At 41.3% G+C, this 17,005-nt stretch overlaps 1 protein-coding gene across 1 annotated transcript in view; it reads left to right on the top strand.

The window, feature by feature from the left end:
- Window positions 1-9,408: 9,408 nt before the first annotated feature.
- The window catches only part of LOC107728095 (liprin-beta-2-like), a 40,642-nt gene continuing 33,045 nt past the window's right edge, over window positions 9,409-17,005 (top strand). Inside the window, exons 1-3 of the mRNA XM_016538171.1 lie at window positions 9,409-9,490; window positions 9,631-9,851; window positions 13,591-13,704. Coding sequence (XP_016393657.1) covers window positions 9,409-9,490; window positions 9,631-9,851; window positions 13,591-13,704 — 417 coding nt within the window. The remainder of the gene's footprint in view (window positions 9,491-9,630; window positions 9,852-13,590; window positions 13,705-17,005) is intronic.

The raw sequence follows: 17,005 nt of genomic DNA, 5'->3' as shown, positions 1-17,005 counted from the left end.
TCCTTCTTGGCCACGAAGAAGAAGCTGGAAGCAGCAGGGGATGTGGAAGGGCGGATATAGCCTTGATGTAAAGCTTCCTCGATTTACTCCTCCATGGCCTTCTGTTCAGGGAGTGACAAGGGATAAATCCTTCCATGGGGCACTGGCTCACCCGGAATCAGATCTATGGCACAGTCCCATGGCCGGTGCGGAGGTAACTGGGAGGCTTTCTTCGGGCAGAATATGTCACTGAAGGGGGCATAACAGGCTGGAACATCTACTGACTGTTTCCCTATCGGGCTTTCGATAGACTTGGAGCAGAGTGTGAGGGCTTCGGAGTGCGGAGGTGATGGCTGAGGAAGGTGGGGGAAACAGTCAGGAAAACAGGTGCTGCCCCACTTCAGGACCTCACCAGTTCTCCAGGAGACCGACGGAGGAGGGGAGTGCATGGAGAGAGGTGAGGTTCCGTAATGCAAGATTGCATGCGATTAGCGCAGCGGATGGATAGCTGAATAAACTGTTCCAAGCTGTAGGTGTCATCGTATGCTGCGAGCTGAAGTTGTACTCTCGGCTCAAGTCCTTGCCGGTAGGTGGTCATAAGTGCGCGCTCATTCCAGCCCCTGGCTGCTGCGAGGGTTCTGAACCTGAGAGCGTAATCATTTATAGACAGAGATCCTTGACGGAGATGATATAACGCTGATGGTGTCTGGCCGACGGAGGAGGGGAGTGCATGGAGAGAGGTGAGGTTCCGTAATGTAAGATTGCATGCGATTAGCGCAGCGGATGGATAGCTGAATAAACTGTTCCAAGCTGTAGGAGTCATCGTATGCTGCGAGCTGAAGTTGAGGCTGCTGTGTCAGTGCGAGCGAACACTGCAGCAGAAATCCGTTGCACTCCTCCGCCAAGCCAGAGAAGGGCGCTGGTCGGGCCATGGGACTGGTAAGTATTGTCATGGAAGAGGGAGCGATGGTGGTGACGGGCCTAACCGGTGGTGTGACAACGGCAGGGGTGAGTATCCTTTTGAGGGCATGCACGATCTCCTGGAACGGGTCGGGAGCACTCATCTTGCTGACTCCTTTGTGGTCCGATCTTCTGTTACGGAAGGAGACTCACACAGAGGATTAAAAAAACACAATGTTAATTTATTTTCAGCAAGTGAAGCAGAGGGTACGGGCAGGTGAGTATTAAAGTTAGTTCGGAAGTCCTTTGGGAAGATGAGGAGAGATAACTCTAGTAATAGGGATCCCCAGGAGATCGTGGAAGTGAGACAGAGGATAGCACACACCTCAGACGATGAGTGACGGGGTATCCACGGAGCAGGGGACTGGAACGAACACTTGAGGAAACACTGGAGGAAACACAGGAGGTAAGTACAACTGGTAGGTAAGTCTTTCAATGAATCTCACGGATATCAGAGAGAGAGTCCACTTCATTGGAACGAGATCGGACACTGGAGTGGTGTGAGGTGTGTGCTTATGAATGGGAGCTGAGGGTGATTGTTGATCCGTGACAGGTGCGGTTGATCAGAACTCAGGTGATGGTGTTCGCTGTGATTGTAAGGTGGCCGATCTGTGACACCTCCACTGAATATCCCCACATCTCTTAGAGAGAGGAGGCTTATACAGCAACCTCCATGGTGGATAAATCTCATCTGAAATAGAAAGCCAAGAACTCCATTTAGTATCTGGTATTTGCTTCAATTGTCCCAAATGTACAGATTTGACACACATATGGTATAAAATTTTTTTTCCCAATACAATGAAACACCAAAGCACTATAACCTTTCAGCAATTTTGTCTGACTGTTATAATTAGATCCCCAATCTTTAGGAACTACCTCGAACTCAGGAAATGTCTGATAAATAAAACCATTCAGAAGAACATTATTAATAAAGGAAATAAAAGTCTGAGGGAAAGATACCTTAAGATTCCCAACTAATCCCTCCACAATTCTTACTGAATTTATCCCAACTTGATCAGCAATTGCATGTACAGTTCTCCATTGGCCATTCTTTAAATCAATCAAGTCCATGACTTTTGTTAACCCAGCATTAAAAAATGCAATGACTAAAGATGATGACACATTTGCTGATAAATGAAAAAGGGGATTAAAAAAAGAGTTTCTGAAATACCATAATGTTCATCTTCATGTCTCAATATTTTAAAACAATTCCAATATTTAATCACTCCTAAATAAAAACTGAAAGGTAAATAATGCACTTTCTCCACCAAGGTCGTCTGCATTAGGAACAACTGTTTATCAAGACCAAATCCTCCAAAAGTCTTGAGTATATATAATCCAAACACACCCCAAGACACAGGATCTGAACTATACATAAGTTTTTTGTAATGATTGTAACCTCATTGCCATGACTTTAGATTCCAAATGTATTAGTCCTTGGCCTCCCTCTGCCACAGGAAGATAAAGGATACCTGGAGGAAGCCAATGGCAGTCATCCCAAAAAAAAATAACCAAATGCTTTTTGAACTCCAGAAAGTAATTCCTTTGGATGATCTAATACAGTAAATTTATGCAATAACATTGAAGCTGCTAAATAGTTAATAACCAAGCATTTCCCCCTATAAGAGAGATGTGGAAGAATCCATCGCCACTTCTGAATTCTAAGAATTACCTTGTCGGCTAGCCCTTCCCAGTTATTTTCTGTATAGCTATTAGTCCCAACATATAAACCAAGGATACTAAAACCATCTCTGGCCCATATGCATTGCTGCGGCAGCCTAGGAGCTCCTGCGCCCTGCCAGTCACCCAAAAGCAAGGATGCACATTTCTCCCAATTAATGCGTGCAGATGAAGCCTGCTGATATTTATTTAAGGAAGAAATCAATCTTGTAACATCTTCTGAGTCTTTTATAACTATTGTTATATCATCAGCATAAGCTGTAAGTTTAACTGAATCTACATTGGGGTCACTAGGAATCTTAAAACCACTTAGCTGCCTCCTAAGTGAGACTAATAAAGGCTCAATAGAAATTTCTTACAGAAGACCAGAGAGAGGACACCCTTGCCTTATTCCCCTGGATACAGAGAAAGGTCTAGTTAAGAAACCATTCATCTTCAACATACTATACATTGCATTATATAACATTTTAATGAGAGATACAAAATAAGGACCAAAACCAAAAGCTTCCAGAGTTTTAAATAAATACTGGTGATCAACCCTGTCAAAAGCTTTTCCTTGATCCAATGAAAGATACCCAATGTCCAAATTGTGAATTTTTGCCACTGTAATCATATCCCTCATCAAGAACAGATTATCAAAAAGTGTCATTTTGGGAACACAAAATGTTTGGTCCATATGATTGACTAATGCCATATATTTCTTAAGTCTATTAGTCAAAGATTTAGATAAAATCTTAAAATCAACACATATCGGACGCCAATTCTTTAGGCACCCAAGATCCTCCTTTTTTGGGATTAATGTTAGAATTGCCCTTCGACAACTCAAAGGAAGGGTCCCTTGATCGATGCATTCAAGAAAAACGTCATACATGTCCTGTCCTAATAGATTCCAGAAGAATTAAAAAAAATTCTGCTGTGAGCCCGTCCAATCCAGGTGACTTCCCAGAACACATTTCCTGAACAGCTTGTGAAATATCTCCAAAAGTCAAAGGCCTGTCCAACTCATTACGTTCTTCTTCTGTTAATTTGGATAAGTCACATAAAAGTTCAGCAGTTGCTGCATCATCACATAATTCCGAATGGTATAAATCCTCATAAAAAGAAAGAGCATAAGATTGAATTTCCCGATCATCTGTTATCACACCGCCTCCTGGTTTTTTCAACTGATAAACTCTTCTGTTCCCTTAGTTTTTTTTTCAAGACCAAAGAAGAATGATGTAGGAGCATCCGTGTCATTCAGCTTTGCAAATCTGGTCCTTAGAAGGGCTGTTTTTCCTTGTTCCTCCAATAAATTATTTAAAAGGAGTTTATCTTTTGCAACAGAGTCAATGAAAGTTGAATTATTGTGGGTACAGTCACTGCTTTGCCCATAGCTTGTTCAAGGGACTTCATTCTTGCTTTGAGCATTCCAGCACTATGTGCAGTATACTGCTGGCAAAAAGACTTGATTTGTGTCTTACCAACATCCCACCATTGACTCAGTGACTGAAAATTACATCTCTCCTCTCTCCAAGCTTTCCAGAAAAGATTATAGAAGTGAATAAAAGTGCAGTCCTGCAATCTATTATTGGGGAACGCCTCGTCGTGACCCGTGTCGGAAGCATACATTGAAAAAACACCAACAACACGTTGGCCGGCGACAGCCATGACGTCACTACCGGTGTGACTATAGTATAAATAGGCACCGGGAGAACACATCATCCTCTTCTTCGTCTTCACTGACTGTTTTGTTTGAAGCGTGCATTTCTGTGGTAAGAGTGATCTCTATTCATATCATTATGGCGAGCACTAGCAAAGCGTTTAGAGGATGATTGCATCCATGTCGTCGTTATTTGACATCTGATGACACACACGATCTATGCGTTGTTTGTTTGGGGGAAGAGTACGCACGCGATGTCCTCGAGGGGGCAATTGGCGTGCTCTGCGAGCATTTTCCAATGAAAAAGCTCTGCTCTCGTTTGTCTCTCTTTTCGAGGAAAGAGGGGCAGCCATCTGCTTCCTGCGATTCAGGACCCGCCGCTGCTGAGGCACGGATGAGAATGAGCTCATGGGGATCGCAGGTGGATCTGGCCGACGAGTTTAAAGAGGGGTTTTCCCTCTCGCGATCGTCGGGGCAAGTGCTCTGCTGAGTTCAGGAGGATGATGTTATTTAATTAACATCGTCTGAACCAGGGGCCAGTGCTCTGCTGAGTTCAGCCCAGGAAGAGCAGGAAATGTCTGAGGAGAGCGAAGAAGCTGAGGCTGAGCCTTCTCAATCCTCCTGCCCTGCGTATGATGAGCTCTTAGAAGTTATGGATCGCGCCACGGCGAGGCGTGACTTGCCATGGAAGCGGGCAAAGAAAGTGACGTTGCGAGGTCGTCTCGATGAACGTTATCTTTCTGGCCATAACGCTCCAGCTCAGGTGAGCCTTCTTTTCTTCCTGATCTCCATACAGAGATCGAGAACGAATGGAAGAGGCCGTTTTCCTCACGCATCCATCGATTCCAGCATATGAGTTATGCCAACATCGAGACGATGCGCGAAAATGGCTATGAGAAGATGCCCCTATAGAGAGACGCTGGTCAGCTATCTCTCTATGGGTGAGACGTCCTCTCTTAAGACTCCCTCCTTGCCATCTAAGCCCCTTCAGGATACATCTCGCTTGAATGGCAGGGCATACGCAGCAGCAGCACGTCGGGCTGTCGCTTCATTGCACATGATGGTGGTGCTCCAGGCATATCAGGCTGACCTGCTGAAAGACCTGGATAAAGGCGAGGGCCTTTCTCCTGATGAGGTAGCTGAGTTGCGCCGCACCACGGATCTCGTGGGACAGCACCTGTTTTCCTGACTGTTTCCCCCACCTTCCTCAGCCATCACCTCCGCACTCCGAAGCCCTCACATTCTGCTCCATGTCCATCGTTCAGGGAGGCGAAGGCGCGCTCAGCGGCCTTCAAATCCTTCATTCCACGAAGGTCTGAGCCCGAACAACCTAGGGGTCCTGGCCCGTCTCGGTTCGAGGATCAGAGATGGGCACAGAAGGCTTGTGTCGCGGCTCGCGCTCCTCCCCTGCCTGCGGGTATGGGTAGGAGGAATCACGGGTCAAAGGGAGGTAGGCAAGACCTAAGGGATGTGATCCAGACAAGGCGTCAGTAACTGCTAGCTGTTCCAGCATTGGAACATGCTGTAGGTCGAGCCCCCTCTCGATTGAGAGCTGGGTGTTTGCTCCCTCAGCTAGAGATTTACTGCAAGCCACTCCAGCATTATACCTTAGATCGAGTTGATGACTTCTGGGGTGTTGTGCTCCCTCAGCTAGGTAACTTACTGCTAGCCTTTCCAGCATTGGAACATGCTGTAGGTCGAGCCCCCTTCTCGAATGAGAACTGGGTGTGTTGCTCCCTGTTCGCACGCTAGTACTTTGCGTTCTTTCTAAAATCCTGTATGGTAATTTTAATAATAATTTTAATAAATTAATTTCACCTGATTATGATGTTGCCTTCTACCGTATTGTTACTGGCCATCTCATTGTCAAAAAAAAAAAAAGTATGATTGGCAGCATTTATTGTGTTTTCTTTTTTTTAATTCCGTTTTCTCTATGTGTTGTTAAAATTTAATGTAGACCTAACCAGTTGTTTATTTAATACAAAATTTTTTTGACATATCACAACCAGCATATTAATATAAGAAGCTTGTTTACATTAATTGCTATTTAATGTTTATGACCCTGGTGGGTGCGTTGTTACCCATGCAAAGAGGTTAGTCCATCATAATAGAGGTTATGTACTGTACATCTAGAGTACATGCCAAACTCCAGTCCTGAAGGGTCACTGTCCTGTAGATTGTAACTGATTAGCTGGTCCAGGAGCTAAACCCTGCAGGACAGGCCCTCCAGGAACTGAATTTAAACCCCTGAGTACCCCCTGAAGCCCCAGAGATTTACAAAAGCAAAAACAGTTTGTTCAAATATTGATAACTAACTAGCTAAATAACTAAATAACAATATCTATCTATCTATCTATCTATCTATCTATCTATTTATAGGCGCTTTCGTACAGAGTTATGGATCAACTGTTAATTTAATTGATTATGAAACTGAATTGATATATAAGAAACTGAATACAGAAAACAGAATAAACAGCGTTCTAAGCCAATGCAAAATGTTGATTTCAGATCAGTCATAAATCCAGGATGAAACGTAGCTGCTTTATGTCCAGGGAAGAGGATACAGAGGCGTCAGAGCTGGTTAAGCAAGAGATCTGGGAAATACAAATAAAAAAAATCAGCAGAGTAAAATCACTTTACAATCTCAAGCCAAAGTATCTCTGATCTCTGCAGATATTACTTGAGATGAGGGGGGAAAAAAAAGATCGGATAGGGAAAGCTCTGGCTTCGTGTGGATGTAGCCTCAGAAAATACAGTTTCACTTCAGTTCATTGAATGTCCCATGTTAATGTGGGCATGAAATGTAAGCATAGTAAACTTCCTTAAAACTGCGTGAAATACGTAGGAACGGACACCGCAAAATCAAAATGCTTTTTATAGTGATATCAATGTATACAACTGGTGAAACATTTTTTAATCTATGATCTGTGGAATATCGCATTCGACGAATCTGTCGCCCTCTAACATCTGCTGGAAATTCAGGTAAACATACTTGCGTGCACGCACGCGTGCATCCCCAGTTGATCCATAACACAGGAGGAACCTTTTCATAGTTCCTAGAACTATTGGCAGAAATTCCCGTTTTTTGATGCGTTCACACCGCAGGAACTAGGAACATATTTAGTTATAGGTACTCCGTTTGGGGGAACTAATTTAGATCAGATCCTACTTCAGAGTAGGGTATAAAACAGTATTATACAGAATAAGGAGTTACGTCACAATCTTTTCACTCCGCATTGCATTTCGGGAAGGCGCCGCCATATTAGCAGGATACGCTATCCGTTCCCACGGTTACTTTTCATTCTCTATAAGGATAAGTGCTCTAAGTATCTTTTGTTTTGTTTTTGCCTTTAGGTTAAACAATCATTCATTATTCATTGTATTGTTTGCAGGGAAGATAAGCTATTTTATCGCACTGCATGATAATTAGATTTTTTTTCTCTTAGGTTTTGTAGAATTTGGTTTACTATGTTTACCTGATTAGCGTGAAAACAGTGTCGCTGGACGCTCGCTGCTGCTTTAGCCATCATATGGTAGATTATCCAAATAAAAGTGTGTTTGACAAGCTGACATATGTCGATCCATTTCTTTGTTGGAAACTTTTAAGTGGAGACAGACTCTGCAGGCAAAAACACTGTTTTTTCATGCACCTGTCAAGTTTGAGATTTTGGGCTATTTGGTTTTTCATAAAGTCTTTTTTCAGACTAGTGGAAAGAAAACATCCAAAAAACACTTTTAAGTGTTTCTTTTATAGCACTTTATCTATTTGTGTCAATAGATTTCAATTACAATACATATTTTTAAAGGCCGTTTTCTCAAAATGAGTTTTTTCTCCTACATTGAGCCATAAATCTCCACTTTAGTAGCACTTACACACACCAAACTTTACATTTTTATTCCTGTCTATATCATGAAGGTTTTTACAGAGGGATTTGTTCATATATAACAGCGATCGTGACCATCACCCGGCGCCAGGTAACGACCGCACCCAGAAACACACGGATGGTACGACATCTTTAAAAAGACGCATCTTTAAAAAGACGTTCCACCCATGAAGCTCTTTTAGATGGAAATAGCTCTTTTAGCGTGCTGAAGCGCACAGGGGAGATGGCCGTCTGCAACACACACAGGGGTAGTGCAGCCTGCTGTGTGCAACCCACTCGACACGGGAAACCACCACCGCTGAAGCGCCGTACCGCCAACACGAAGAGCTCTCCAAGAGCGTGCTGAACTCGTTCAGTCTTCTTGTCTCAGTAGAGTAGTCAGGAGCAGAACGATGTGATCGCTCGGCTCCTCAGCGAAAAGCTGAATATGCGCTGCATCTGCTGCCTACTTATACTCACGCTGTGATCAGCGGCAGCTGGATGCAATAATCGCATGCCAATTTGCATTGGCTCGTTTAGTTTACACTCGAAGTAGATTGGTCTCTCTAAGCGAGATCCCAATTTGTCGGTCATCCGACGTGATGTCGAGAGTGACCGACTGAAAGGGAATCATCTTTCCATGGCCACATAGTAGAATCAGAGATTGTGGGTCACATTCAGCGAACAGTCACAAACTCACTGTACTTTTTATATTTATTTCAACAAATGACAAGCAAAATCAAATCCCAAGGAGCTTGTGAACAGTTTTGTAGCATTGTAAAATGCTGGTTTAATGTACTAAGACAGTGATGCTAAAAGACATGCAGATGAGCCAGAATATTAATGCGACATGTATAAACATTAAACGTAAAGTGTTTTCCTCTCTTTAGAAAACTGTAATGTAGAAAGCGCTTATGGATTAAGACAGGGATATTTAAAGTTCATATTTTGAGCTCATCTGTTTTTCCTGCTCATATTATGCTTTATTAGTAAAATGTGTGTACTGTCTCGGTGCATTAAGCGTTCTTTATATGAGAGGAAAATGCTTAACGTGTAAACAAACGCGTTGCGTTCACATTTTAAGCTTATATCAAATGCTGCCCTAACCTCAATAGTGGAAAGGCAGCGCTATCCTGCAAGTATGAGTTTCCCAGAACTCAACGCGGCATTACGTCACATTCTCATTCTTTATAGGAACTATCAGTGTATGCTGATTGGCCAAACGCATACGAAACACCGGCAACCCGGCATTTTTAAAAAGCCATGTAAACATATTTCTCCATGAACATGGAAAACAGCGATAATGGCATTTTGTTGGCTGCAGCGTTGTGTTCTTTTGTCAGCCTCGATGAAAACACTGCAAGTTGTCGTAGGAGATTTATTTAGAATTTCGTGCTCTTTTAATCGCGCAAATTGTGTGTTTACATTCCATCTCCATTATCATGAAACCCATGATAAACATAAAATATAGCTCCGGACACAGTACCTCTTTTTGTCTTTGTCCTGTAGGGTCCAAGGCTGTGGTGTCAGCGGATGATGTTAACTCTCTAGCAGTACATACCTTTTCAGTGTGTCCTGCTCATCTCAGGGTTCTCCAGCTGGCTGCTGAGCTGAAATTTGCCCTGGAAGGACAGATATGTGCAGAGGACAAGGAGACCCTGCGGAGACAAATGCCCTCTGCCACGGCTCACTCTCTGCTGCTGTGGATTGACAGGAGATCAGCGATTTCAGTGAGAACTTTTTTTTTTTTTATTCGATTTAATTTTATTATTTTATTTTATTTTAAGCACTTAGTCCTTGCCAGAGTTACCTTTTGCTATTTACAGAGCATATCTGTCACAGTACAGTTTAATGATAGTGGTATTTTATTAGTGACATTCTAATGAATGTAATTATTTTTTGCACAACAGTTTGTTCTGGTCTTATCCACCTTATTCCCAAATGCGGAAGTAAGCCTATTGGCGAGACTTCCAGTTCATTATCCGCTATAGAGAAATAACGAGAAGAATAACAATGTGCAGTAAACAGTAAATCTGTTTGCATTACAAACCAGTGTGTTCATTATTAAGATAATACACTAAAATAATTTGGTAAGACACACCAATTTGCAATATCCCGCAACAAAACGAGAGGTTTTGTACAGCTAAAAGTAGCTGGAAGCAAATGAGACTGGAAGCAAGACCCATAAATTTTACAAATGGCCGCGCCCATTTTTACGTAAAGAATAAGGTGGATAATTTAATTGGCCGGGCAGCATTCTGATAATTAGTATGACACCACTGAGATGCTTTGCTATTTGCATCACTTCACATTTCTTCATTTAAGGTGCTCCAGTCTAGAATATGCCAGTGATGAGTTGTTGTTTTTGCCAGGATCGCTTTGAGTAAGGTTTCTCTCACCAGTGAGTAGAGAATGAAAAAAAGCAAAACCACAGTGGAGCTTTAAAGGTGCTGTGTGAAAATTGTTCACTGTATTAAAGCATATATTCAAGCAGATATTTAAGAAACATGCTAAATTCACATACTTGTTTTTCAGAGAAAAAAAAAAAAGATTCTACAGCCAGTTATTCTGTTTTGAATATGCACTCATGTCAGATTGTTTGCTTTTGTTTTGGTGTGATTCCACCCACTGTCAATTTACCCAATAGTATTTTGACACCCCGGGTTGCCAGTTGGTGGAAAACACAGCAGCCATGCTAGCAAAAGAACTGGCTCAGAGATTATATCCTAAAAAGCATCAGCTTCTATCTAAAAAGCTCAGAGGCATATTAAAATGATAAATTATTGTCACCTTCCATTGTCAGTTGTGCATGATCCTCTTGCGTGCCCACAATCTGGCAACCTGTGTGAGCGTTGAGTCTGAGGAGGTGGCATAAGTTTAGAAACAAGAAGAAAAAATGGTTTGGCAGAGGAAAAAAGAGTGGAGGAGGAGAGTAAAGGAGGAGAAAAGGGAGGGGGAAAAAAGAAAAAGAAAACAAGGGCAGCTGGCAGGAGTGAAGTCTGATATTACAGACCGCTTCTCCAAACCAGATGCTCAGGAACCTAAACCAAAGGCTAAACTTAGAGTAAAGACAAAGAAGAAGAGAAAGAACTCACAGTCTTTACATGAAGGGTGAAAAGAAAGAAAGATGCATTCACTCTCCTCATGTCTGAGATAGTTATATGAGACTTAAGGATCTCATAATGGCCCTGCAAAATGGAATGGGACATTGATTTTTACAAACATTTTGCATGGCTTAAGAAGGTAAGCATTACTTTTTCTGTTCTTGTATACTGATTTTTTTTTCTCCATTTTGTTCATGCCAGATTGTGGTAGTCAACTGAAAACTGAATCCTCCATAACCACCAAGAACTAGGAAATTTCAGCATGCAAATTGTGGGGTGGGGTGGAGGGGGGAATACAAAATAAATAAATCTGTGGGTGCAATTACTTCTTAGTGAATCTGTTCAATAATACCTAATGTGAAATGCATGTGATATTCAATATGTGTTCATGGCATTAAAGGTTTATGATGGATTATGAGTGTCATATACTGTATGAGGACAGATTGTTTACCTTTGTTTTAAGCATGCAACATGTTTTTCATAAGATGCTGTGCAGCATTCTGTGGGATTATCCAAAAGCATCTGCTGTATGCTAAGATTCCATGTAATTAACAAATATATAAAATGCCTCAGGTAGTTACAGCTGTGTATATTCTGTATAACAGCACATGTGATAGTGTGATATTATAGACAGAAGTTCATATAACAGGGTTCCCTTTCGAATGGGAACTTCTACACTACATCCAATGAGACACTATAAGGGGAATGCCCTAATCATGACTGGTGTCTGAAGCTTGTGTCTAAACACAACAAGAGTATAAGTGGGAGCCTGCTAGGCCTGGGTGATAAAATGGTATCGTATTTATCGACGGTACACCTTCATCGATAATGATAGAAAACATGTTTGGTATAGCGCTCGATATAGGTGCGTGCTTTGAGCGACAAGCAGACAGCCAATAAGATGTTAAAATGAGTGCTGTGCCTGCTTGCGTTGAGATTGGAATAAAAAAAGAATAAAAAATAAAAAATCACATCCAAAGGCAAAAACTGTGCATTTGAATTTTAGATGTGCATCCGGGAGACTTACCAGTGGTGCACGAGATGCAGTGTTGATATAAATGTCGTTGTTGCATTTTATTGTTTTTGTTAGCCTATCAAGTTGAACCTATGAGATGCGCCACAGCTGCGTTTTTCATTTAAAAATGTTAGAGAAAAATTTTGGTTAGGTTAAAACTGAAACCAAGCCATTCACACAGAACATTTTCTGTGCACTTTCGAGACTGACAACTATGACTGTTGCATTCGCGTCTCGCACAGGAGATGTATAGATAGACATATAAAGTTAAAAGAGATTCAACTTTTAGAAAACATGTCTCGATAATTTGTGGGGGATTTATGCTGTGTTCACGCCATGTCGTAATTACCTTAATTCTGAGATGACAACACGTGACATTCTACTCAGAGCAGAATTATGTGTTTCTATGGCAACACTATCAATGCCAAAGCCATCACGTGCTCCGGAACTTGTAATTACAATTTGTAAGCTCGGAATGTTCTGAGAGTTGGACCAGTGACAGCTGTACCACCTTACTGCCGCCATATTAATTTAGGCACTATTTAGGTGCTACCTCTGAATACGAGAACATGGGCAACACTGAGTAAAACGTCACGTCATCTCGGAATTATGTTAATTACAAGATGGCGTGAATGCAACATTATTCCATTCCACTGCGTCTCATATGTTTTTTAATTAAATCTGTGTGATCGGTGCTTCAGATTTTTGTATTAAGCTATGCATAAATACATGATGCTGTTTTGTTCATAATTGTTTATGCAATTTACAAAATTCTATTTGACGCATATACAATATAAGAACGGAGATTTGTTTAAATATAATTTTGTGTTTGACTGTTAAAACTAAAATTATTTGTTGTTTGTCTTAATAAACTGTGCAAATTAAAAATAAAGTGGTTAAAATTAAAAATATATATATACTGCTCTTTGTTTAAAAAAGGTTATTAAAATTTTTCAATAATTACCGATACCGAATGATATGGAACATTATATCGTGATAATTTTTTTAGCTATATCACCCAGCCCTAGAGCCTGTAATGTACGCCATCAGCTTTTTTTGTCTTCGAGAGCCATTTGTTTACGTTGCAGCGTATGATTATTGTGGAACACTCAACCAACCATTTCAGGAAGTGTGTCCTCCATGTCGTAGATATCTGACACCTGCAGACACACAAGTTGTTCAATTCAGTGCAATTCATGTTTATTGAATTTAATTGAACAACTTGTGTTCAATAACACAAGACACACAAGTTAGTGTTATGTGCTTGGGTGAGAAGCATGCATGTTCAGTTCTTGAGAGAGCTGATGAAGAAGCTCGCATTTGAAGTCAGCATTTGTCTCTGTTTTCTAGAGAGATGTGGTAAAGGTGTCTGTCCCCCTGGCTTTGGACCCTCTATGGCCGAGGCACAGCATATACTCATCTTGTAGGGGCTGCAGGTCGAGTTGCCAGAGGAATTCGAGAGAGGTATGCCTTTCTTGTGGTCCTTTCACCCACTTGAGGATCCTGGAGAGGCATCTCTTGAGTCTTCTGATCCAGCAGATAGCATTTTGCTGGCACTATCCAAACAGGAAGAGATGGATATGGCCGAATAAGGCATGGATGTTTGCAAGTGAGCTTTCCCAGCCTCCCAGCCCTGCGTACAAGGAGCTGCTGGATGTGATTTCCCCATTATGTTTGGGCAGTAAAGCTGTAGCTCCCCTGTGTTTCCCTATGGGTACAGATTTTAGATGATATGTTTGCTCGCCTAAGGCTAAGGGAACTAGAAATGTTCTCCATGGGCCAGTATTCCCTATAGGTGGTGTCTAGCAGTTGATTCACAAGGAAGGGATGCCATGCTTCGGGCCTGCCTGCAACGTTTTCTTTAGACAAATATATTGATGATATATGTTCATGCACCCTCTTATACTCTTGGGTGCACCTGTAGTGATGTCATGGATTGTCGATGGCCAATGGAATTGTCAGGTTTTGACACATGCTTCAGTTCCCCTTCTCAGTGAACTAAGGTTACACTCGTAACCCAAGACGCTCTTCAAATCTTGTCCTGGAGGTCCACTGTAGAGTTTAACTCCAACCTTAATCAAACACAAACTAATCAAAGTTTTCAGGATAACTAGAACATTGCAGCCAGGTTAGATTGATAAGGAATGAAGGTAAATTATGCAGGACTGTGGACCTCCAGGTTCAATATAAAGAACACTTGTGCCACCCTTAGGTACACGACTTTGAAAGTCGTTGAATTGTTTGTTTGTTTTTTTAACACAACTATCATCGCCAGTTCTAGTCAAAACACATTTTATACTACAGCACTTGGATCGGAGATAGGTCTAGAATATATATTGAACCAGCTAAATTGATGCTTAGATCATGTTTCTGATCATTAAAACATATCAATCTTCACCCTATATGAACCAGCACCAATTTGCCTCCAGTTTTGTTTTTTGTCTGCAATCTACATTAACTGTCGGTGAGAATGTGTAAGCTGCATTATATGTAGTAATTATTGATTCTGAGCTCTACAACTTTGCTTCTGCAGACCGACTGCCCAGCTAATGAAGGTCTTTAGAACTGTTTAGCCTTGTTCAGACTGTCAGCCCAAATCCAACTGAAATCCGATTATATTTAGATCGTATGAACGGCAACGAACTACATGAAATCCGATTTGTGCAAATCCGTTTCGAGCTACATTCATATGTAGATTGGAATCCTATTCAAATCGCATTCCTGGAAATCCGTTTCAGTCTGACCACTCAGATCGGATTTGGTGTAGCTTTTTCACGTTCTCGCGTAAAACGTAAACACGTCAGACGTTTTTCTAGAAAACATAATAAATGTCAGAAACAAGCTTGTGTTGTTGCGAACTGTAAGACAAGCGGAAAAAGACAATATACTGCTAGTATACTCATCTTTTTGAGTGTTGAAACCAGCGGAGATGGCAGCACGGGATAAAGTCACACATTCCAGCTTCCTGCATTTCTGATGCTGCCTCCCACTGGGCAAAGTTACATCCAAAGGACGTCTCTTTGATGTCTTTGCACGCATTGAAAAGACGTCCACTGAGGAGCCAGAATGAAAGTTTTTAGGACTTCTTTTTTTGATGTGTTCTGCACGTCTAATATAGACATTCATGGAACCTCCGTACAAGGTTAAAAACTAGTTCAACTGTGGTCAGTGGACATCATTTCAACATCATTTAAGGTCTCATTTAGACATAATTGATACTGTTTCTGGACCAAATAAACTCTCTCAGGATGCATGAACCTGTTAACCCGCACCTGGATGCCAGTGCACTGAATGCTCTGTGTTTGCACGTATCAATGTTTACAAATAGATTAAATGAAACGGGACAAAATTAATCTTGACAAACTATATATCATTATAAAGGTCTAAGCCTCAAGCATCGGTGATAGGTCGCTGTTTTTTAATGGAAAGCTTATAAGGAATGTATTTGCTAAATTTTTGTAAGCAGTACACATCAAAACATGTGTAACCGAGCGATAGCCAATGATCAACTTGATTCCGACTTCGCCAACAGGGTTAGATACCCACGGAAATAATTAAACACAGCAACACAAGTTCAGGGCCTAGACATCAGATGTCCATATGCATAGAACTCCACAGAGGAAGATCTGTCAAACAGAAAAACAAAAACATAAATACAAAACAACTATCAATCTTTAACAAACTAAATAAATAAACAATATAAAATCAACACAAATAAAACACCTGTCAGCGTTGTAACCACTCAAAACACAATCCTTTACATCACCCAATAATTATACATAAATATTATCACTATAACAAACCTAACCATCTAACACAAACACATACCTCTGCCATAATCCAAAAGTGGACTAGAAACGCTACATAATAGAGTGGAATAGAAACCCTGCGTGATAAGGCTCATTGCTATAGGCAAAACACGGCTTCCGCAACTTGCATAATATTACATACAGCCCACACGCTCACACTCTTGCATCAGGGGGTTATCTCTCTGCAATTAACATAGAATAAACCATGTAAAAAACAAAAACGTCCTTATACAAGCTCTTACAGCATCAAAACAAATGCCACGCTCCTACCTCGCTATAGCACTTCAGGGTCACAACACCGGAAGGAGACGGAAAGGATCAAACGTCAGGAAGTTACGCAACCTGCCAACCTTTGCGCTATTTATAGGGCGAAATAAATACCTATGCCCCACCCCGTACACCATCCTTATTATCCACTCGATCACACATGCATAATCAAAACGCAGTACGTACCAAATTCATCGTAATAACGAGTCACAAACGCATCCACTGCTGTAAATCCCGGTTTAGTTAGAAAGGTAAGGGACCACTGAACAACATCCCATAGAGCACTTTTAGCCCAACGAAACAATAACGTTGTAATATGGATGGTTATTCCTTTGTTTACGTCTCATTTCTCCTGGGAGAGTTATTGTTTGTCCGTTATGGAATAACTTAAAACTGCGTCTTGGTAGTAAAAAGCAACATGGTTTTATAGCATACAGTGTTACAAACAGAATGAGACCATCCACAAAAAAAAAGTCAAAGATACGTAGAATATTGTTTATTTGAATTCTGGCACTCTCTTTTGACGGCTCGTGACGCACGCTGTGACGCACCTGTCATCTGATGGGGGTGTAGCGATCGACTTTTTGCACAAATAATTCTTTTTTTTTTTTTCTTCTTCAACATTCATAAATGTGTGTGTGTGTTTTGTGGGGAATGTGGCTGTATCTGCATGATTACCATCTGTATGA

Source organism: Sinocyclocheilus rhinocerous, unplaced genomic scaffold (assembly GCF_001515625.1).
Source record: "Sinocyclocheilus rhinocerous isolate Xijiao unplaced genomic scaffold, SAMN03320098_v1.1 scaffold1358, whole genome shotgun sequence".
Lineage (NCBI taxonomy): Eukaryota > Metazoa > Chordata > Actinopteri > Cypriniformes > Cyprinidae > Sinocyclocheilus > Sinocyclocheilus rhinocerous.
The sequence above is the reverse complement of the archived record's forward strand: the minus strand, read 5'-3'. Positions and strand labels throughout refer to the sequence as shown.